We start from the raw sequence: 22,715 nt of genomic DNA on the forward strand, positions 1-22,715 counted from the left end.
GTCAGCCCAGTTCAGCAGAGCACTCTGAGTTCGTGTGACATTAAACACATCAGTATTCTTGAACCGCTGTGTCCAAATGCTCTGTAAGCAACTGGATCACTCTCAGGGACAGGCCCACATTCCCAAAGTCATCAAGGCAAAAGCTGAACTGCAGAGATACCCATTTGCTAAAACACATTACACTGTGAACTTCTTTTCTCTGCCAAGAAGCAGGGAGCTGCCTGCTGTCATGGCTGAACTCCTCCTGGAATCTCATCAACTCAGCTGGAAACCAGAACGCCTACTTTCACACACCACTGCAGCATGTGGTCCAGTCCCACCCTACGCTGACCCAAGAGTGGCTAGAAGCAAGCTGACATGCCTCAAAACTGCTGTCTTTGCTTTTGGATATTCACTCTAAGAATTAAAGCATCGTAACATGGAGTTATTTTGAAAGGACTGCATTTAGGAATCTCACCCACTCAGAGTCATTCTAGACTGTCTGGGGAGCTGAGGTTCTTTCACCTGGAGAGGAACATCTGCCACCTCCAAAACATGCACTATGTGGTATTTATTCTGCTCCATCACCACGGTTCTGCATCTTTCCAGCTGCAATATGTTAAGAGGTCCAGCTTAACAGAGCCATGCTGCCAAGACAGAAGGTATTCGCACACAGTACCCCAAGCTTGTTCTTTTCTGCAAGGACTGCTGAAATGAATTCAACCCATTTGCACCCATATAAGTATAAAAGAGTAGCATCACACCCTGAAAAACAGAGGCATAGATTTATTTAACAAATGCATCTATTTTCCTACCGAACACAACATTTCTGCTCTATCTCCATGCAAGGCCTTCAGCAGCCTCCTCCTTCCACAGCCTGCAAACTTTCTAGATACTCAGTGACAGCCTCCATCTCTGCAAACTCCAGCAGTCTGTTGATGAGCTTATCCAGTGCTTCTTTCCCATTTAGAATTTCCTATGAAAAAAAAACCAAAAACAGGCAAAAGCATTACTGACTGTACATCAGTATAATTCCAAATTGCCCAAGACTCAAACAAGGAGCTCCTGGAATGCACTTTGCCTGGAGTCTTATCTTGACACATTAATTTGCTCACCTCTGCGCTCCCCCTGTGTGAATGCAACATGCCATGGTGCACAGCAGTGGAACTTCAGCTGGCTGCCTGTGAGCAGCACATTGATTCCAGCAGCAACAAAAGGAGCTGCTGGTGCCTTCCTGCCACGCTTTCATGTAGCCCATGCGTTTACATGCAAATCCCCTAGGCAAGAGCAATCGAGGGTTGAAGAACCCAAGCCAAATATAGATTGCTCATGCCAAGATCTAGTATGTTTTGCAAGCAGAGCCCAGCTAACTTTTGGTTCCAGTTTCACTGAAGAAAGTAACAAGTTCCCAACACTAAGTAACTGAAAAGTTCAACTAATGAAAGTTGGTTTTATGTAATTGTGGAACTCAGAGAACCACAGAATGATAGAATGGTTTGGGTTGGAAGGGACCTTAGAGATCAGCCAGTTCCAACCCCCATGCCATGGGCAGGGACACCTTCCACTAGAGCAGGTTGCTCCAAGCCCCATCCAACTTGGCCTTGAACACTGCCAGGGATGGGGCAGCCACAGCCTCTCTGGGCACCCTGTGCCAGTGCCTCAGCACCCTCACAGGGAAGAATTTCTTCCTTATGTCTAATCTAAATACTAAAACTTCTTCCCATTCTCCTCCACCATGGTATCTGTATACCTGTTCCCCACTGAATATGAACCATTCCTCATTCAGCATGCTCTGTGTTCTCTGACGTTACCCAGGACACCTCTGGGTACAATTCAAAAAGCGTGGATCCTTATGTAACAGCATTTACAGTGAACTGGATACCCAAGCCAAACATTGAAGGGTCACCCTAAACTTCGTCCTAAAATTCAAACCATTTTCATAAATTTAATACACAAAAATGCATCACTAGGTATTTGTTTCCCTGGAAAACAACAATAAATAATCAAGATTCAAGCCGTATGCAGAGATTTACTGAGAAATAAGACCTCAGGTAACCTTAAAATGAAAGCATTTGGTTTCTGTTTCATTTGACTGGCCTGCAAGGCAAGCATAAAAGTTTTTCTTCACTCCAGCATTAGGAGGAGGAAAGACTGGCTTAACAAAACAAGAAGCCCTTGGTATCAGGTTTTTCTTGCGGATGTACTAAGCTTCAAGAATCCCAAATGTCACTTGCCAGTTTGGCTGAGGGACTCAGGGAGCTGACTGAGGGCTACAAGTAGGCCAGCAAGCTATATCCTGTGCTAGATATCTTTAACAGCACTGCACAACCAGGCAGGAAAGAAAGTTTCAGCTTTCTAAATCTGTTCTGACAGAGCTATCTCGATTTCCTCATACAGATTGTATGGTTTTCACTAAGTTAATTTCTTCCTATGGTACAGATAAGTAACTTTAAATACTCTCATAAGCAACCATTACCTTGATATTGCGTGCATCATATGAGATCCTGTGGTCAGTGACTCTGTCCTGGGTGAAGTTGTAAGTACGGATTCTCTCTGACTGGGCTCTTGTTCCCAACTGTAGCAAAGCAGCAAAAAACCAAATTCTATCATATTGTGTTTAATAAGAAATAGACTCAAATTCCACCCTCAAGCAGCATACCTAGAAGAAACTTTGATGGATCAGACTATTCCGACTACAAACCTAGTGGTCGCTGGCTTAGTATATGAGATTTTTAAATACTTTGGCATTGCTAAACTGTATTATCATAGAATCACAGAATGGTTTGGGCTGGAAAGAACATTAAAGCTCATCCAGTTCCAATCCCCCTGCCACGGGCAGGGACACCTTCCACTGGAGCAGGTTGCTCCAAGCCCCCTCCAACCTGGCCTTGAACACTGCCAGGGATGGGGCAGCCACAGCTTCTCTGGGCAAAAAAAATGATTTGTGATTCAGCATCACAGGCCAAGTTCTTACAGCCCCCAGCACGTCTGGGGTCCACCTCTGGAGCTGGAAGAATGACCTAACTCTCAGAAGTGACGTCAGGCCAGAGACAGATCTACACAAGTGCACAAAAACGTAAAGCTGGTTTTTAGGGGAGGCTGTAGCTCCCACAAGAAATAACGACAGTGGGCCCCGTCAATCAGCAGCCCAGTCAACGTGTGGCAAAGCTGCTCCACTGAAGTCGGGGCGTCCTTAGTACTGAACGAGGACGAAATTAAGACTACGAAGACTAGTCCTCTAGTGGTGAAGTGCAGGAATGCAAGCCGTTTAAAAGTTAAACTGGGAAGCAAAACGTAGCGTTGCTGTGTGGTTGAACACTTTGTTAAAATACCGAATTAAATGCTAAAAACTGCGTAAAGAAACGGGTGTCTGCTCCAATGGGCTCTGTTGAAAAATTCATCTGCACTCAACATGTATATTTTAAAATAAGACATTTACTGAATAAATTCTGAAACATTATGAAAAGCAATTCACTCTTGCCTGATTTTCTGCAGTATTCACATAAATGCACATCCAAGTCCTCTATACAACTCTAAAGGCTCTCAAGCTAAAATTATTAACATAAGAGAGACAGCTCACCACTTCCAGTGGCTGGCCTAATATCCTGCAGGAGCAACAGACTTACATGCAGCCTGACATTAGTGATTAAACAGCTGAGCTGGAAACTTCAAAGTACTGAATAATTCTGTAATTCTGAAGTAGTTTTATTCCTGCTGATCACTGTTGAAGTTTGGACCACAAATGGGGAAAATATTCAAAGAAGGGGAAAAGAATGATAGCGCATTTCAAGAGAAACACTCACTTTGCATCATAATTTGAGGTAACTCTCTCATGAAAGCTGTTTCTTAGAGTCATAGAATAGTTAGGGTTGGAAAGGACCTCCAGATCACCTAGTTCCAACCCCCCTGCCATGGGCAGGGAAACCTCACACTAGACCATGCCAGCCAAAGCAATGTCCAACCTGGCCTTGAACACTGCCAGGGATGGAGCATTCACAGCTTCCCCGGGCAACCCATTCTAGTGCCTCACCAACCTAACAGGAAAGAATTTCCTCCTTATATCCAATCTAAACTTCCCCTGTTTAAGTTTTAACCCGTTACCCCTTGTCCTGTCACTACAGTCCCTGATGAAGAGTCCATCCCCAGTATCCCTACAGGCCCCCTTCAGATACTGGAAGGCTGCTATGAGGTCTCCATGCAGCCTTCTCTTCTCCAGGCTGAACAGCCCCAACTTTCTCAGCCTGTCTTCGTATGGGAGGTGCTCCAGTCCCCTGATCATCCTCGTGGCCCTCCTCTGGACTTCTTCCAGCAGTTCCATGTCCTTTTTATGTTGAGGACACCAGAACTGCACACAGTGCTCCAGGTGAGGTCTCACGAGAGCAGAGTAGAGGGGCAGGATCACCTCCTTCGACCTGCTGGTCACGCTCCTTTTGATGCAGCCCAGGATACGGTTGGCTTTCTGTGCTGCGAGTCATACTTTTATGTTATTTTCTCATGGACCAGCACCCCCAAGTCCTTCTCTGCAGGGCCGCTCTGAATCTCTTCTCTGCCCAACCTGTACCTGTGCCTGGGATTGCTCCGACCCAGGTGTAGGACCTTGCACTTGTCGTGGTTGAACTTCATGAGGTTGGCATCGGCCCACCTCACAAGCGTGTCAAGGTCCCTCTGGGTGGCATTCCTTCCCTCCAGCGTATCAACCGAACCACACAGCTTGGTGTCATTGGCAAACTTGCTGAGGGCGCACTCAATCCCACTGTCCATGTCAGCAACAAAGATGTTTAACAAAACCGGTCCCAACACCAATCCCTGAGGGACACCACTCGTTACTGGTCCCCAGCTCGACACTGACCCATTGATCACAACTCTTTGTGTGCAGCCATCCAGCCAGTTCTTTATCCACCCAGGGGTCCACCTATCAAGTTGATGTCTCTCCAATTTAGAGACAAGGATGTCACGTGGGGCAGCGTCAAACGCTTTGCACAAGTCCAGGTAGATGACATCAACTGCTCTACCCCTGTCCATCAGTTCCATAGCCCCATCATAGGCGGCCACCAAATTGGTCAGGCAGGATTTCCCCTTAGTGAAGCCATGCTGGCTGTCACCAAGCACCTTGTTGTTTTTCATGTGCCTTAGCATGCCATCCAGGAGAATGTGCTCTAAGACTTTGGCAGGCACAGAGGTGAGACTGACTGGTCTGTAATTCCCCAGGTCTTCCATTTTCCCCTTCTTGAAAATGGGGGTTATATTTCCCTTTTTCCAGTCGTCGGGAACTTCACCTGACTGCCATGATTTTTCCAATATGATGGCCAGTGGCTTAGCAACTTCATTTGCCAGCTCCTTCAGGACCCGCAGATGGATTTCATCAGGTCCCATGGACTTGTCTACGTTCAGGTTCTTAAGATGGTCTCGAACCAGATCCTCTCCTACAGTGGGCCCAAGGTCTCCATTCTCACAGTCCCTGCGGCTGCCTTCCAAGATTTGGCTGGTGTGGTCAGAGCCTTTGCCAGTGAAGACTGAGGCAAAGAAGTCATTCAGAACCTCAGCCTTCTCCAAATCCATGGTAGCCAGTTCTCCTGATAGCTTCCGGAGGGGACCTACGTTGTTCCTAGCCTGTCTTTTATCTGCAATGTACCTATAGAATCCCTTCCTGTTATCCATAACATCCCTAGCCAAGTTTAATTCTAACTGGGCCTTAGCCTTCCTAACCTGGTCCCTAGCTTCCCGGACAACATCCCTGTACTCTTCCCAGGCCGCCTGTCCTTGCTTCCACCTTTTATAAGCCTCTTTTTTCCTTCAAATTTTCCTCAGAAGCTCCTTATCCATCCAAGGAGGTCTCCCGTCCCTCCTACTGCACTTCCTTCTAGCTGGGATGCAGCACTCCTGTGCTTGTAACAACACTCCTGAGCTTGTTTCTTCCTTAAAAGGTTACCTAAACTGTATCAAATAAACTGCCACCTAACTATGTAGTGGCAGGAGTATTCATATACTTGTTTCTTTCAAAAGCTCTGTATGGTCTTATCAAATACTCTGGTTTAGAAACAGGTTAAAATACAATCTTGAGAACTTCTGATCCCGGTTTTCACAGAAAATAACTGTTTACTGATGCTCTACTTGTATACTTGCAACTCTACTTTTAACTCAGGCCTTAATAGGGGGATTCAGCACATGATGTAGAGCACTGCCTTATAGGTAAGTCCAGCTAGTCTTTTGAGCCTTCTCTTTCCAGCTACAGCTGATGCCTCTTTTGCACTGCTTGGGAAGTCTGCAGTAGCACTGAACTGGGATAAGTAAAATCCAGGGCATTTCAAACCACAAGATTCACCTTTGTGAGCACACCTGGTCAGGCACTCACACTCACCTGCTCCATCACTGTCACTCAGATGAGAAACAAATCTACAACACAGCACCCTCTCCAAATTTCAGCAACCACATGCTCTCACCTGCAGTTTTCTGGCACTCTGTTCTTGACTGAGCTGTTTTTCAATGATCTGCTGGTACAGCTTAGCCCTCAGTGTCCGCAGAGCTATGTCCTTGTTCAACAGCTGGGATCGCTCCTGCTGGCACTCAACTGCTAGTCCTTTTAATACAGGGATACAAGAGAGCTCCAATCAAAACCCAGTATAACAAAGAAAAAACAAGCTAAATTAATTCTAACACCTTAGGCAAATGAAACCTTCTGGAGTGCTGGTTTGTAGGGTCATTCAGCTGCAGGATAAAAGGTCATTTTAAGACAGCGGCCAGAACCATTAGTATGGTTTTTAACTCTTCACAGCTGTACCAGAGGCTTTGGTCAGTACTACAGAAAAGTCACGGACACCTTAACATTTCATGAAGCAAACAAGTCTGACACTGCCTCCAGAAAATGAGCTCTCTCCAATCAGCATTCTTATGTTAAAGATGTCATTTGCACTGTCTACAGAAGCATTCTTAAAACAGTGCAACACGAGTTTTTGAAGTCTTAGTCTAAATAAGCTCTTGGAGACTGAAAAATTCACTATTCTAGAAGAGTGTTTAAACAATACTGGTGGTCTTGAATTTACGAATAATGAAATAAAGTAAAATAAAGGTCTTTAAAAGAAATCTAGTACTTATTTTTGCTTCTTATTTGATTTCTGAAGTAAAAAGGTATAGAGAAAACAGCTGTTTTCAGGTCACTACTGGCATTTCCTGTGTCTAAAGAGATTCTGCATCTGAACAGATAGAAACCCAGTGAATTTCAATAACAACAAACCCCAAGAAAGACAGACTGGTCCAGTCTATACATTATCTTTCCATCAGTAGATATCTTCCTTCCTATTCAACATATGATAGCATTATCTACAGTACTGAAGCACAATCTATAGTACTATATAACTATATAGTACTGAATGAAAATCTTCAAGCCTACTACTACACACAGGTTCCAGCTAGGCAAAGCAACCCCCGGTTGCAAATGGCTGTTACTCCTCAAGGTACAGAGCACACAGCACAAATTATTTGCGTTTTCCATCCTATCCCTGTCACCCTCTCTGTCCTTTCATCCTTCAAAGACAGTGTATTCATTAAACACTCCCTCTGAGGACAAAACTGGCATAATAAGAAATGTCTGACTATCATGCCACTGGTACACATCCCTTCTCTCACGGGTTGCCTTGCTAGCAGAGGGCAGAATCAGAAGGGGCCACACTTCCTTTTCTTGGTATAAGCCCTAACCCTGCAAACCCACTCTAAGAGACAACTTGTGGGATCCCAAGCTTTCCCTTCAGGATACAGATTTACGGTGATTACAAGTAGGAAATGCAGCCAGACTTACCTGTGGGAAGGTGCACAATTCTCACAGCACTATCAGTTTTGTTAACATGTTGTCCTCCTGCTCCTTTGGCTCTGAATGTGTCTATACGCAAATCTTTGGGATCCACTTTAACATCAACCTAGAATCAAAGAAAATTGCTACTTTTTGCTCATTCTAAATGTATCTGAATCACAATGATACTTGGTGTAAAAAAACTACCATGTCTCAAGAAGTTGCTCGGAACAGCTGTAATTATACTTCAAGAAAGTGCAATGTTGAATATGGCTGCAAAGCAAGTAATGCTTTAAATACTTCACTCATTTTCCTCAAACTCTCACTCCAGATCCTTCACAAAACAAGGTGTGTATGAAACAAACCAAAACCAACAGCTTTCTGTAAAACCACTACCCTTGGCAGTGAGGCTAAGAAATACGCAAATAATCAAAAGCTACTTCTAAACAACAGTACAAGATCTTGGCCATAAGTCAAGCCTGAGTGATTCTTGCAACAGTGCTTAGAAACATCTAATTGAGGAAAAAATGGGTGTATCCAGATCCAAGTAAGGATTGCAGCATTGGAAATACGAGTCCATGATGACCTGGATCATAGTTTGAGCTCAGTGGATAGGAAAGGAACATTCAGATCTGATCAACGTTGCAAGGAAAGCATTACAAGGAAGCGGGAGAAAGTGCAGGAAAAGCCTGCAGGATCTGGTTTTGTTTATTTTGTGTGTGACTTGCTGATTTAAGTGAGAGCTGTCAATACCAGTAAGTTCTCAGAAGGACTAGCCAACACACTCATTCATACTCAAAGCAGACTGTCCTTGATTTAAAGAGGACACATGAAAACAAAAAAAATCAGAAGGACCTGCAGAATCACATTACTATGCAACACTGAACATTTTCTGGATATATTCCCTGTCTTAAAACACGACATAATTTAAAATTGGCTTGCTCATAGCAGTCAGCTCTGTGAGTGCTGGGGCTGGAACACTCACTGAAACCACCACTGATTTACACGCCAGTTCAGCCAACAGCAAATCTCTGCTAAGTTGCTTCTGATGACCCATGTAAACACATGAGGTATAGGCCTAAGGACTATCACCTTCTAGAGTCACAGATCTTGTGGTTCACTTGCTGGGGCTCACACAAAGCACTTGGGTACCAATCAAATCCCCAAACAGTAACGATAACATGGTTTTAAGTAACACCTACTCCAACGGGCAAAGGGGTGAGAAAGGATACACTGCCCTACCATCCTGATTAACAGCTGGTTTACCTCCTCTGGCTGAGGGAGAACAATAACTGACATTGTCCCAGTGTGAATACGCTGCATTCGCGATGACAGGCCCGTCTCAGGGATTCGCTGGACTCGATGAGTCCCTCCTTCATACTTCAGATGCCTGTAGACATCATCTCCCGAAATATGAGCAGAAGCATGATGCAACCCACCTACAGAGACAAATAATGTGTGATGAATATAGCACAGAAACACTGTTTTTAATTGCCTTGCCGTGGTGGTATGTCTGAAGAATTACTGTACCTATCTCAGCTGGCATATAGTTCACAATGTCAAAGGTCCAGCATTTATAGCCTGCATAGTTCTGGTACATCTCAAACATTTCTTTAGTGAACTGTTGGCAGATGTCTCCTAAAAATATAGAAGTGGGACAACATAAATAGCAATTCACAAAATGGCAGCCACCAGTTTTTAGATTTAGCTGCAACTCTAACCACACTCATTAGACAGATTAATGCTCTTCTTTAGAAAGTACCACTTTACACCATTAACGTATAAAAAGGCATTAAGAATAACCCATAAGAGGTTTAATGAAGTTGGATGGAGGTTTGAAGTAATCTTTACTGTGGAGACTTTGCTGACCTCCAGTTGTTCTGCCAGCTGTCACTTCTAGTATGACATGACTTTTATCGTATTTTTCCTTTGGCACTAGGAGCTGGAAAAGCTGAAAAAGAAAGAAAGAAAGGAAAAAGTCATTATCTCCTTCACAACTTTTTATCTCCTCCTAATCAAATTTACAGCCAGTCTTGACAATTGCCACAGCTTGAGAGCACACCATCACTGATTTATTCTGGCAAACTGGTAAGTAGGACTAAAAACTGTCCATTGGCCACTGTAGCTCAGTGCAATCACTGTGGAAATGGGATATGCTGGTGCATCCACAGGAAAGCTAGCCGAAAATTCAACCCTGCAAAGTCCTCAACTACTGATGAACACAAAATTATTAGCTATAACCCAGCCAATCTTTACATTCATCTTATTTTTCAGAAAGTCCCATTTCATGTTATTTCAATGTGAACATAGAAATGAGCCCAATCACAGAGCTCTCCACTGAATCATTTCAGCTCCTCTGCTTATAATTAATTTCCTCACTCATCGGGTGCTGTCAGCTGAAGAGAAAATGAAAGTCTGCAAGTTCCAATCAGAAATCTTTCAAGAATGCATGCTCCACTGCCAACAAAGTGTTACTAGGGTGTAATGTCAAGTCTCAACAGCACAGGCTCACCATTTTTTTAATCCCCTTCAGCATCTGCAGACAGACAAGCACGCAAGCAAAAGTGACTAAAATAATAAGCTTCTGAGACACAATTGTCAGTAAGAAGCTTACAAATAATTGATGTTGCCACTTCTTTTCAGGGGGAATACACAAGGTGGACTTCTCATTTACTAAACACAAGTGTCAGAGTCTAAGGCTAAGATCACAGAGGAACGCTTTTCTGACATCTTTATTTACAAAGCTGTGTAATTTTACCTCAGGCTCACCTTTCTGCACAACACGTTGATTTTTTTATCCAGGGTCTCCTTCTCTTCTAAGGCAAGCTCTAGAAGTTGTTTCTCATCTCTGCTATCTAGCTCTAAATTCCAACAACAGGAATAAATGTTAGTCAATCTCACTTACCTTACAGCAAATTGTAATACAGCTGTCCACAGACATGCACTGCAGCACACAGAAGCTTGCAGTTGCATTCTGACAGCATGAAATACCAAGTAAGAGCAGCCCAAGCCAGGATTCATGTTAGCAACTAAATGATCGTATTTTCTACGTGTGCTGGAAGGAGTGATGGATATACTACCTCTCAATCTCTATCTTAGGGCCCAAAGTCTACATCAAATAGATGCCAGTCCCACCTGACAGTTACTCTCAGTCATTCTAATGGTTATGTCATACAGATGGACAGCCCAGGGATAAATAACAAACGGATTTGACAAAATATGTTAAAACCAGGCCTGCAGACAAGGTTTCCTTTATTGCTATTTTTCATGCAATAAAATTTTTAATTTCCAGACTTCCCCAGAAACACCCATATCTTCAACAATTTGTAGGCAACTTGTTAAGGTGAGCACCACAAATAACACTATGACAATAATAACAAAGTTCCTAACCTTCTGTCTCCTGCTATTCAAGAGGCCACTGAGACATGGGAGATGCAAGTCATCAAGAGGTGGGAGACCTCACTTGGGCTCTTTGCTTTGCTTAAGGAGACTTCCTTCTCTACAATCTGCAGTACTATGTCCAGTTTCGAGCTCCCCAGTTCAAGAAACACAGGGAAATACTGGAGTGAGTACCACTTATGTGAGTTACTCATAACACTGGTGCCCCATTCCTACCGCCCTGCAAACCTGACCTCTAGGAATTCACTTCAGCTACCCCTCTGACTCACATCACCACTGGCAAACCAGCAAATAATGTTTTTCTGCTCCACTGAGTATTGCAAATATAAAATCCAATAGCAACTGTGAGGAATTCAGGTACTACAGAGAAAAGGGTCAGTTGAGGGTGTTAAACAGAAAACAAAGAGCAGTCAGATGACACGAACATCTGTGTTTTAACGTGGCCACATGATAAACAGTACACATAGAACAATTTGGCTCCATTTAATTAATTTCTGGGCTGTAATCTTCTTTTCATTCTTTTCTTCTCCCTCCTTTCAACCAGAACTCAATCCATTTATCCACATCATAATTTATGGAATTAGAAAAATTCTTCATTATATTTACTTGCTCCAAAAATAGCCTTTTTAAGTTTGCCCACACCCCTTGGTTGTCCCCCTGAAAAGCACCATCAACTCTCATCCTCCTCCATTTACACCACTGGCTACTCATTTTCTCCTGTCCTTCGCTTTTCCTTTTACTTCAGTGTCAGCCCCATCCTCTCCAGGTCAATGTTTCCCTCTCTTAGTACCTATCAGTGCAGAAGAGCAGATGTTTGTGTGCACCTACTCTTCTACCAATGGTTTTTTTTTTCCTCAAAATGCTGCACCATTAGTTATCTTATTCCCTGTGTACAGTCTTATTCCTGAAAGGTATCAAAACCAGCAACAACTTTTAATTCCTTTTTACCCAACTTCTACTGTAGCAGATTACTGAAAAGCAGAAGCTTCTTAAACAACCATCAATTTTTATTCCTTAAAGGACCCCTTGAATATTCTCAGAGAAATGTTAGCTTTTGCCATTTCAATTGGAAGCTGACAATCCTAGGCCTAATGAAAGTTCATGTATTTGCTCTATAAGTATCAATAAACAGCTAGATGGAATTCCATTTTAATTAACATGGGTAAAGTCTGCATATGTCAAATGTATTAAGCTTGCCAAATCTTTTTTCTTCAGTTCATGTTGCTCTCAGTTCCATGAAAAACAACCTTAAAACAAACATTTCCAAACTATTTCTGCTAGATTCCAGATGATCTCTACTCTCCCAAATTGTCTATATTAAAACCTGAAACTGAAGTGAGGTGACATGAAAACTGGAGATGTGTCTGGAAGCAGAAACCCCTAGCAACACACGAGCTCCCAAGAAGCAGGAAGGACCAGAGCATGCTCCAGGGCTGGCTTAAGTTATTTCAAAGCTTTCCTCAAAGGCAGGGCAATGAAGTACATTGCAAGAAAGGTGACTGTTTTGAAAGAAGTAAGCAGATGTGTTCTCCTTACCTTTGCACATAGCTTCTAACTCCTGAACTTCTTTTTCAGCTTCCTTGATTTCCTGAAATGCAGCTGCAACTGGGGACAGATCGGCACATCTTCTCCTCAGGGTTCTTTGCTCAAAGTCATTTACTGAGTCAGCATTTAACAGATGACTAACCTGCTGGTATTCCTTGCTTACTGTCTCCAGATATTTCTGCACTGCTTCCTGCTTCCACAGTGCTCGAGAATCTTGATGATTTTTCCTATACCTGCTGTCAAAAGACAGAGTGAATCTAGCTGTGTCCAATAAAGATTTTGGCTTCCAAAATCCACCATTGTGCAGTCCCGCTGCACAACCTATCTTCTTTGCAGCGGGAGGGAGAAGACAGCTGTGAAGCTGACCGTGACAGCAGCAATTGGCAAGCAGGCTCTTGAAACGACAGACCCTTTGGAAAGGTTTCATTTTGCTTCTTATTTTTCCACCAGCTGAAATTAAAAGTAGACAATACATGGACCAGTGTTAATATCTAGAAAAAGAGATCATGCTGTTAAAAAACAAACAAACATAGAACTCTATCAAGCCCAAATCCTATTCTTGATTGGACCAACCAAAATGCAACTGTTATGGACAAAACTATTCCTGATTTAGTCCTTGTTTAAACCAGAAGCTCTTATCAGCACCACTGTGCTAGCTGATGATTGAAAACGGTCTTTTCCCTCATCTCCTCAAACTGTTTATTCATGCTGTGGAAAAGCTACTGTAGATGCAGCTTTACAGACAACAGCTTCATTTTGCCATGTCTTCCTGAGAAAAATTCAACCATTTCATGCCTTAGTGGTGAAAGGAAAATGTTGCTGAGAGAAAATGAATCTATCCAAAGGTACAGAATTCTACATAAAGAATGTATGGGAAGTCCAGAATTATGTGCAAAATTATATCCACTCCCGTAACAGGATATAATTTTGTCAGGAGAACATCAGTAACAGTAAACAGCCCCTGAAACAGATTAGTCAATAGGACCCCAAGATACTTGTAAGAAATTCCCCATATATGTACTACGTAAGACATAGAACAGTGCTTTATATCTCACGTACTCCTTCCTGTGATGTATTTACACATACATGATATACATATTTTGCATTCAAAAAGTGAATAAGCAGCTGGTACCCTGAAATACAACCTGTATTTTCTGAGACAACTGGCCTACAGCTTTGCAGGATATCAGGCTCCCCTGAGCATCACTGCTGCTTTAGGAAAGATCTTTTCATTTTCTACCATCAATGTTGCAAGTTATGCTATGAATTTTTGCTGTGCTCTAAACATTTATATTGGAATGCAAGGGTCTACCGAGAGGAAATAATTCATGTTCTAGGACTACCCACACAGAAAAGGTTTAACAAATAAAGAAGCACTCCTTGTTATCTCTGCAGTGCCGCAATCCCATCTGTCTACTGATTTTAACAAGAAAGTGGGTTCACAGAAAATGAAGGCATTAAACAGCATCTCCTTGAAACTTGCCCAGACTAAACAACCCCAGTTCCCTCAGCCATTCCTCGTAAGACTTGTGCTACAAATAATTTATTTTTTCTTTAAGTAAATAAATTATTATAAAAAAATTATATCTCTCCATACAGGAAAGCGTTATCAATATTGTGAACACTCTAAGAGATTTTTAAAAGAACTTCTGTCAATCGCCGATGCTGTTAACCCCATAAAACCGAGTTCAGACACGCAGTACACAGGTACACAGAAGGAGGCTGCGTTTCGACGCAGACTGTAACACGGGCGGCTCAGCGCCGTGCCCCCGAGCCAACCTTTCACGCACCGCACCCTTCCGGCACTGCTGCCCCGAGCAAAGCACCCGAGAGCCGAGCAGGAAGTGCCCCTGCCAGCGCTCCCCCGTCGCGGGGGTGCGGGCGGACGGAGAAGGCTGGAGCAGACCGTGAGGGGCGCGGGGGTTTCGGTTCGGCTCCGGTCCTCAGCAGCCGCCGGGGAACTCCGGCACTCACCTCCCGCGCGTTTCGGCAGCGGACGGATCCCGCCTCAGAACAGGCCATGGCAGACGGGAAGTGGAGCGGACAAGCTCCCAGTCCCAGCATGCCTGCTGAAGAACACGACTCTCGCCGTGCTTCAGCCCGCCCTTGCCTTCATTGCCTTCTCCGCCGGGGCTGCCCCCAGCGCAGGCCTTCGAGCACCGCTCCAACAGCGCTGCCGGTGAAGGCAGCTTAGCTTTGCTCTGCCAAAAGCAAGACTCGAGATGAAAAGTAAAAACGGGGAATGCGACCTTAAAAATAGCTCTTCCTTGTCGATACCCTCACAGCTGTACAGTAACACTGTCTGGCTTCAGGAGTGCTTTGGGAGAAATGGCAGGAGTGACAACAAATGGGAATACTTTTTATTTTCCAGCCTCCAAGCTATTATACTACATATATTTTTCCTTGTATTTTCCCAAAACATGGGCTGGAAAGAAATGTTTCACACCTGGTTACTAAAAGATTAATTTCAGAGAAGTCTGCATAAAACTATGTTAAATTCCACTTTATGTCAAAGCTCACTGTTCAATTATACTTAAAATGAATTATAACTACACTAGTAAAGACAAACACCACTTACTAAACATTAATGAACTGTTCAGCTTTATCATTATGCTAACAGGCTGTGGCTTCCTAACAAGGTATTCTTTAAAAGATACTATGCATATGCACACTTCAATAGCTAATATTAAACAGATTATACAACTATCTCCCTAATCATCATAGAATCACAGAATGCGTTGGACTGGAAGGGACCTTAAAGCTCACCTAGTTCCAAACCCACTACCATGGGCAGGGACACCTTCCACTAGATCAGGTTGCTCAAAGCCCCATTTAAAAAGATTTCAGGAACACTGGGGTATTTTTATACCTATAATCACCTAAAAAGCTTTCTTCCCAGCTACCGTCATTCAACAGGATTAACAAAAGAAGGTAAAAATTTGGTATGTGGCATACAAAACACCACTGGGATTTGGTGAGGTAAGTATTCCAAAAGACTGAAAATGAAACCGATGGATGGCGATGACTTGAATCCAATCTCACCAGCACGTGAATGATAACTGACCGCTAATGTAGATCTGAGGACAGACTCTGGCTTGGCTCCATCCACTGGGACAGAATGTAAGGCAGACAGATTAAAAGACTCTTACAGAGAATGGGATCCACCCCAGAGCTGATCCAAGCTAGAAAAGGGCCACAGCAAACAGCATCCTGAAACCCCAGTGTTGCTTCCCCTGGCCTGAGCCTGCAGTGGTGCACCATGGGAGATGCCCTCATCCAGATGCCATCCCCACCACACCTCACCCTTCATCCACTATGGCTTACACCTCAGTGAAATGAAATAGTGAAATTATCCTTGCATTGGGCTCTAAATGTGCAATATGATACTTGGGAAGGTAATCTAAGGAAGGACAACCAAAAACATAATATGAACATGAAAACTGTAAGCAAACCACATACTCAAAAATTGATTTTAAAGAGTAGGGTAGGTCAAGGAAAATTAACACCAGCTTCTACTCCAGCTGGTTGTGTTTCTTACATTAAATCCTCTGATTAAATGCGATCATGATTCAGATTTGATTGTGGGCAAATTATTTAAGTGTGAATAGAGACTGTAACAAACTCTGAGCCTGCTCTCCCGAGCAGGCAGCAGGCCACGCAGTTGACCACATGGCCAAGACAAGGGCTGGGTGCTGTACTGCCAGTTGGGGTTGCCAGATACACTCTCAACCACAGGACATAGTCCATGCATCTTGTATTCAAAACGTGTAAGATATACTCTTTCCCTAAGTTTACTTATGCTTTTAGAACGTGATATGGGAATTGAGTATAAAAGATGGGAAATCCCACCGCTGTCTGTGCTCCCATCCCCTTTATGATTTGCTTTGATACCTTAAATACTGCGTGGCTGAAGCAGCTGCCTGTGGAGCCAGTGAGACCCATAGTTATGGGGTGCAGGCTGCTTGGGGCAGGGTGCCACTGCCTTCCTCAGCAACCATGGCAGCCCATGGTGGGTGCAGAAGGGCAATCCTAATCTGCCAATTGCTTTAGAAACCGGAGGCAAAGAAATGGCTCATCAGAGAAAACAGGCTCCAGGCCTTACAATGTGCTTGGCTGGAAGGCAGGTCCATGCCCTCACGGAGGCCCTTTTTCACCCAGGGGGCCCTAACTGGAGTAAGCGGTCTGCAAGCATCCTGCTGCAACTTCTATAGATACCAACCGACACTGACAGGTCATAGAATAAAATGAAAGACATGGCTAAACCACAAGCGTGTTATGAAGTATCTATCACTTTAACATTGCTTCTGCCCTTTCAACCCAAATAGTTTGTCAACAGACTTCTGAATTCTTTCTTTTTGAAGGAACAACTGGTGACAGAATCATACGCGTCTTGAATACAGTCCTGTTTATTAACAAAGCCTGTAGAAAGCGCTTTGTTTTGTCCAGCACAGTGTGATTAAATGACAAGAAGTTTTCTTGACTGTGCTCCCAAACCTCACTTTCAACTAGAGCTCTGCCTCCCCCAAAAGCTTCTTTGTTTATTACTCTCCCAGCTAGTCTACAAACATTTCTTTTATTGCCTCCTTGCTTTCCTTTTCTTGTTGCCTTTAATCCAGAATTTGAATACAGAGACGTATCTAAATGCAAATCAAACCCATGCCTCTTATTTGCAATTTGCTGATTTTCAGGCAGCATTCTTTCCAGGAAGCAGAGACCTTTAGCTGTCAAGAACAACCTCACTGCTTCAGACCAAAGGTCCACCTAGCACAACATTTGCCTGACCATCTTGGAGATGCATCTGTTTATCACTCAACTGAACAGGAGGCATGTCTTTTGCTAAGACGGAAAACTATAGTTCATAAAGTCAAGGCTTGTCACAGAAAGTGCTGAATACATGCTGTGGTACAAACAGGCTCTGAAAATGATGCAGCAGGGCAAAGACAAGTTGTCCATCCTTGTCAAAAGTATTCCTGCTTTGTAGAAAATCAGATACTGAATACAGCAGTACTACGTCATTTAGCAGAAATAACAGTGAACTTGAAAATGCTTGTGGAACACACACATACTGCTATCAGTGATCCAGGTGACTGACATCATTAGAAGCATGTCAGAACAAAAACATGATGAATAACACAGTAAAGATATGAAGAAACTTATTACAGACCATAGTTCTAACCAGATTAACGAAACAACACGGAAAGCAACCACCACCCACAACAAAATTTGCCATAAACTGATGCTCAGCTAAGAAGAACTAGGAAAAGGTATGCTGTAGTTCTTTAACATTCTCCTTGCCTTCACAGTTTTCATCTCAAGAGGCTCCCAAAGCCTACTACTTTTTTCTAATTAGCAGTCCCCAAGTTAGGCCACTGTCCAGGTCACTCTCTTCTAAGAAACTGTCTACTCCCTTTTTCTCTCCTTCAGCCTGAAAGGAAAGCAGCTATCATATCCATCAGCTTCAGCAACACTTGTGAGAAGTCAAAGAACTGCTGCTTGTGGTCCTCAGTCATGGCCACAGCCACCTAATTTACATGTAACCAAATATTTTAAGCTCATAAACTGCTTGAATTGGCTCTTGTTATATACTGCTTTCCACACACTCGCTTTACTGTGGGTAGGAACACCTCGTGCCTATCCTAGTCATCATCTGGGACAGTAGGTGGGTAACCATGTATTACAAAATTAATGTCCTTTCAATACATACCAAAATATAATTAATATATTTCAAGGGTAATTACATAAATTACATTAAATACATTCTAACTGAAGCTGACTAATTTTTTGCCCTGTGAGATGGTCTCTTTAATTGGCTGCAACCTTGACAGTTTAACCAGCTTTCTTTCTAAGGAAATGCTCCAAGCCATGTGGTTTTAATGTTGCTGTTTGTCTGACGTGTTTGGGTTTGGTTTTTTACCTCTTAATTTTTTTTGCAAAGTTTCATTTAAGCACCATTTCTGGAAATAATAATCTATTCTCAAAAGACCTTAAACCTCCTTTGGAGAAGGAGCAAAGCCGTGATTAAACTCTCACTGTTCTAAGCATGCACGATAAAGTTTTACATAACCGACTGCTGAAAAATGCATTAATGCAATAGATGACATCCCCGCTCGCTCCCAGTCTGCGAAGTTTGCTGATGTTTCCTTAAATACCAGCCAGGGAACAGCAAGCACGCAGCCTCTCCAAGCGCTGCAGTTTCCAGGGACTTCGCACTCTTCCAGCAATCCCTCCCGAGCGGCCTGGCTCTCCACAGCCCCACTCTGAACGCGCTGTTGGGATGGCAGCCACCAGAACTAGGTTACCAGGGGCAGGGAGGCAGGACAGCGAGAGCGCAAAGCGGCTTTCTGCCCTCCAGCCACGGCTGGGAGAGGCCCCACGCTGCAAACCCCTCCGCGCCCCGCTGCCGCAGCCCTCGCGTTGGACACAGCCATGACTCGGGCGGCGGGAGTTAGCATTTGTTAACAATCCCAGCGGGTGGGTACCCGGCTTCCCCTCCTCCCCTCGGGGCGTTGCCGAGGGAGCCCCCCTCCGGGCCGGCCGCCGGCCTCGCTCACGGCAGGTAACTGCCCTCAGTGCCGCCGGGAGGGGAGAGCCACCACCGACACACCGCGACGGACACACAGCCCCCGGACGGGGCGTGCAGGAGGGAAGGGGGGGGCCCCCCTGTGAGGGGGAAGCGGCGGGGGCCGCCGGACGTTGTGCGCCTGCGCGGAGGGGACCCCGGCTGCCATTTTGCAGCGTCAGGCGGCGGCGAGGCCTCCCCGGCAGCTGCGCAGAGGGACCGCGCTCGCGCGCCGCGGCTGAGGGGAGCCGGCGGGGAGGGCGGTGCAGGCCAATGAGTTGAAGAGTCGCCGCTCGGGCAGGAGCCGCGCCGCTGCCGCCCGCGGAGCTCGGGCTTTGCCGCCCCTCGCTCTCCCGCTGCTCCCCTCCACACCGACAGCCGCTTCTCCCGGGCCGCCCCCGCCAGCTTTCCCTCCGTTCCCTTCCTCCCTCTGTCCCTGCAGCCGTGCCTGCCCCGGGGCCGCCCGCACCATGCCGTCCGTGCCGCTGCCGCCCAAGGAGAGCAACCTCTTCAAGCGGATCCTGGTGAGCCCCTGGCCCCGCACCTCGCACTTCCTTCCGCCGCCGCTCTTCGCCACTCTCACACACTCGGTCTCGCTCGGTGCCCTCCGACCCACGGCGCGGGTTACTTCGCCCGCTGCCGGAGCTGGCTCCGGCTGAGGGAGGAAGGATGTGGCGGCCGCTCTTGCCCGGGGGGAGCCGGGGCTGCTGCCGTCTCGTCCCGGTTCGTCCACGTTACCTTCCTTTGTCTGGGCCCCGCCGAGCAGGCCGGGAGAGCCCCCCTCTCTCGTGTGGGGGCCCGGCAAGGGCCGGTGTCGCCGCCGGCCGGTCGAGGGCGGGAAGGAGGGCGGGAGCCGGCCAGCCACCCGGGGCCGCGCTTCCCCGGGCTGCCTGCCCGGGACGGTGGCTCCAAGCTGAGCGCCGCCGCCGCTCCGTCCTCCTTGTCCCTCCCGCCGCAACCGGGCGTAGGCGGGCCGTACCGGCGCCGTGCCCGCGGGCTGGTGGAAGCGGCGTCTCGGGGGGAGCTGTCATCCCATCCCCGCTGCGGGTCTGGGTTCGGGGTGCGTGTGCTGCTTCCCCCGTGTCACCGCGCTTGGGAGGGCAGAAGAAGCCCTTGGAGCACGGTGCGAGCGTCGCGGGGGTTTGGTGTTCCAAAGCCGATGTCCATAGGTACTTCATTGTCAGCAAGGACGTCAGTTTTAGCATAGAGACCAGATTAAAACTAGTTCACTGAGCTGTCTTAAGTGTAGTTGAAGGCGCCTGGTGGTTTAAAGTATGGCTCCGTACGTCCTTTGGAAGACTCGTCTCAGTTTCTCTGTGCTTGCCCAATTATTATATTGGGCTGTTTCAGCTCTTTGACATCTAACAGTGCAAAGGACGTTTAGTGTTTGTGAGGTAACTTTAAAGAAAGAGCTCACTTTAAGTTTCTGCTCAATCACTGTAATGTTTTATAATGCTAACTCTATGGAAAGAAAAAGCACCCATGCACACCCCAAGAAGAAAAAACTCCACCACAGCCCACAGCCAAAACAGACTGTCCTTTTCATTAACTTTTCTGTGTGATAGTAATGGGGTTCCAGCCTCAACAAAGTTTTGTGCCAGTTTGCTCATCTGTGGGCAGAGAAGATCTGTGCAGCGCAGTGGTAATCTGCTGGCAGGCATGAGTTTCGTCAGTTATATTGGGATTTGTTAGGCTGGTTTCAGTGACTGTGGTTAAGAAGGGAGCATTTTGGCTTCAGGAAGCTGAGCTCAGAACAAACAGCATGTGTAAGCCTGTGTACTCTGTATATAGCTAGTGCATTTCAGCAGGTGCTTCATAACTCTTCTTTTACTTGCTTTTGGTTTGGGTAGTAGGCAGGTTTTAAGGCTTAGTATTTCTTAATGGTGATTTGTTGCTTACTGCATGCTCATGGTATGCATCTTACTAAGTCATTCTAGCACTCCTCTTTCTCTCTGCTAAAAATAAATGACTAATATTAGAACAGTTAAGTGATTATTCTTACTAGTAGCAAACAAGTTCGCAGTAACAGTCACTTCTGAAGTTTTTTTCAACTGGAACGCAGAAGAGTTTTTCTGGAGATCGTACTTTAGACAACCTTTCTCCCCCCCCTCTTTTAACTAAGCAGTGGGCAAAGCATAAGTGCTTAGGCAAGGAAAAAGAATTGCATAAAACTTCAGTGAAGCCTGCGTGGAAACTTACTTGCGTTCTGAAGCCTTTGGAAGGCTTAACTGGTTCAGTGGCTAGTCACAGTTCCTAAACTGGTAATCGCAAACTTCTGCTTGTTAGCTTGTCACATCATACACTGATACCTCTTGAAATACTTTAGTTAGCTTTGACTTTTTCATGGTGCACTTTTTTTCTGGAATGTTAATATCTGATTAGAAGTTGAACCCTTCTGTTGCTTGACATGTTTCAGAGGGTTTTAGTGTAGTAGTATAGCTTATAGTGCTGAGGCAGCTTTTTGCCTACTCTGGTGCTGCCAGAATACTTGAAATTATTAGGGATACTATGGGCATTTTAAAAATTGTGTGTGGGGGGGTGGTATGTGGGAGGCTCTATAACACCTTACAAGCTTGTAGGGATTTAATGACTTGGAACAGATGCAAGGAAACTGTAGTCATATTTTTACAAACACTCTGGAGAATTAGGAGTTATGAAATGGGAACCTCATTTGGAGACCATGGGAATTACTTAGGAGTCAGTGACTTGGTGTGTATGTATGTAACATGTAAGAACAAGAACTGAATAAGAGCAAACCAATCTTACTGAGCCGCCTAAACTAGCGTGGCCTCCTGGAGTTCAGTGTGAACTCTGAAGTCTGCTCAAGAAGCTGAGTAAACAGTCTTTAAGCCACATCAATTTATGTGCCTGTATGCTTGGCAGTCCTTGAACAAGCTGACATAAAACTAGCTGTGATGTGATTAGATAACTAATAGCAATTGCAGCATAGATAATAGTTTCTCAGTACTACTGTAAGGTAGTGCTAGCACTTGTTTTTCTCACTGTCCTGACTCCCAGGTCTGTTTTGTTTCTAAGCCTTACTTCCACTCTTCAGCAGGGAAGTGGTTCCTCAGACTGGTGCTCTTCCCCTGGGAGCTGTGATGGTGCTTGCAGGGGTGGTGTTGCTTGAGAGGGAGGGGCTGAACAACTTCAAGCTCTTCTCTTTCACTTCTCAGCCTCACAGAAGGCATGGAGGAAGTGTTTGAAAGCTTCCTGGCTCCCCCTTTATGAGAAGAGAGAAAGGCATCCATAAAGAAGAATTAATACAGGAATGCTGGGATGTTTCTTGCCACTTAAAATCAGTCTTCACTTATGTGACTTTTTAAGTGGATGGGGCAGATGTAATCTAAAATAAACATGTATGTGTGGTAGCTTAAAAATGCTTTGTGTTAACATTGAAGTTTGGTAATGTCCATTTGGTGTTTATTTCTGGCAAGCTTAGGCTGATCT

General features: G+C 45.0%; 2 protein-coding genes across 9 annotated transcripts in view; one reads left to right on the forward strand and one right to left on the reverse strand.

Moving 5' to 3' along the window:
• Nucleotides 1-750: 750 nt before the first annotated feature.
• Nucleotides 751-20,217, reverse strand: MTRF1 (mitochondrial translation release factor 1). 7 transcript variants are annotated; one of them, XM_065678179.1, is made up of 11 exons: nucleotides 19,810-19,998; nucleotides 18,856-18,972; nucleotides 12,698-13,156; nucleotides 10,532-10,623; nucleotides 9,632-9,713; nucleotides 9,293-9,400; nucleotides 9,029-9,201; nucleotides 7,772-7,889; nucleotides 6,420-6,556; nucleotides 2,456-2,554; nucleotides 751-955 (listed from the first exon to the last, which is right to left on the reverse strand). In XM_065678179.1, exons 3-11 carry the CDS (start codon nucleotides 13,131-13,133, stop codon nucleotides 833-835), a joined length of 1,368 nt encoding a protein of 455 aa, XP_065534251.1. In that variant the 5' UTR covers nucleotides 13,134-13,156; nucleotides 18,856-18,972; nucleotides 19,810-19,998; the 3' UTR covers nucleotides 751-832. The 7 variants fall into 7 exon arrangements, with proteins under 7 accessions (XP_065534251.1, XP_065534253.1, XP_065534250.1 ...); XM_065678181.1 differs by lacking the exons at nucleotides 18,856-18,972; nucleotides 19,810-19,998 and adding an exon at nucleotides 20,004-20,217; XM_065678178.1 differs by lacking the exon at nucleotides 18,856-18,972 and having other exon boundaries at nucleotides 19,810-19,893.
• The window catches only part of NAA16 (N-alpha-acetyltransferase 16, NatA auxiliary subunit), a 61,808-nt gene continuing 58,521 nt past the window's right edge, over nucleotides 19,429-22,715 (forward strand). The window contains exon 1 of one of the 2 annotated variants that reach the window (XM_065678173.1): nucleotides 19,429-19,789. In XM_065678173.1, the coding sequence (XP_065534245.1) occupies nucleotides 19,736-19,789 (54 nt within the window). In that variant the 5' untranslated portion in view covers nucleotides 19,429-19,735. The other variant, XM_065678174.1, reaches the window with a different exon arrangement.

Source organism: Lathamus discolor, chromosome 4, assembly GCF_037157495.1.
Source record: "Lathamus discolor isolate bLatDis1 chromosome 4, bLatDis1.hap1, whole genome shotgun sequence".
NCBI classification, from domain to species: Eukaryota; Metazoa; Chordata; class Aves; order Psittaciformes; family Psittacidae; genus Lathamus; species Lathamus discolor.

Coding starts and splice junctions, on each gene's coding strand:
- MTRF1 (XM_065678182.1), bottom strand. CDS start 14,728: ATGGCCTGTTCTGAGGCGGGATCCGTCCGCTGCCGAA. Junction 13,169..14,691: donor GGGATCCGTCCGCTGCCGAA/ACGCGCGGGAGG, acceptor TGTATTGTCTAC/TTTTAATTTCAGCTGGTGGA. Junction 7,890..9,028: donor TTCTCCCTCAGCCAGAGGAG/GTAAACCAGCTG, acceptor CTTTGATTCTAG/GTTGATGTTAAAGTGGATCC.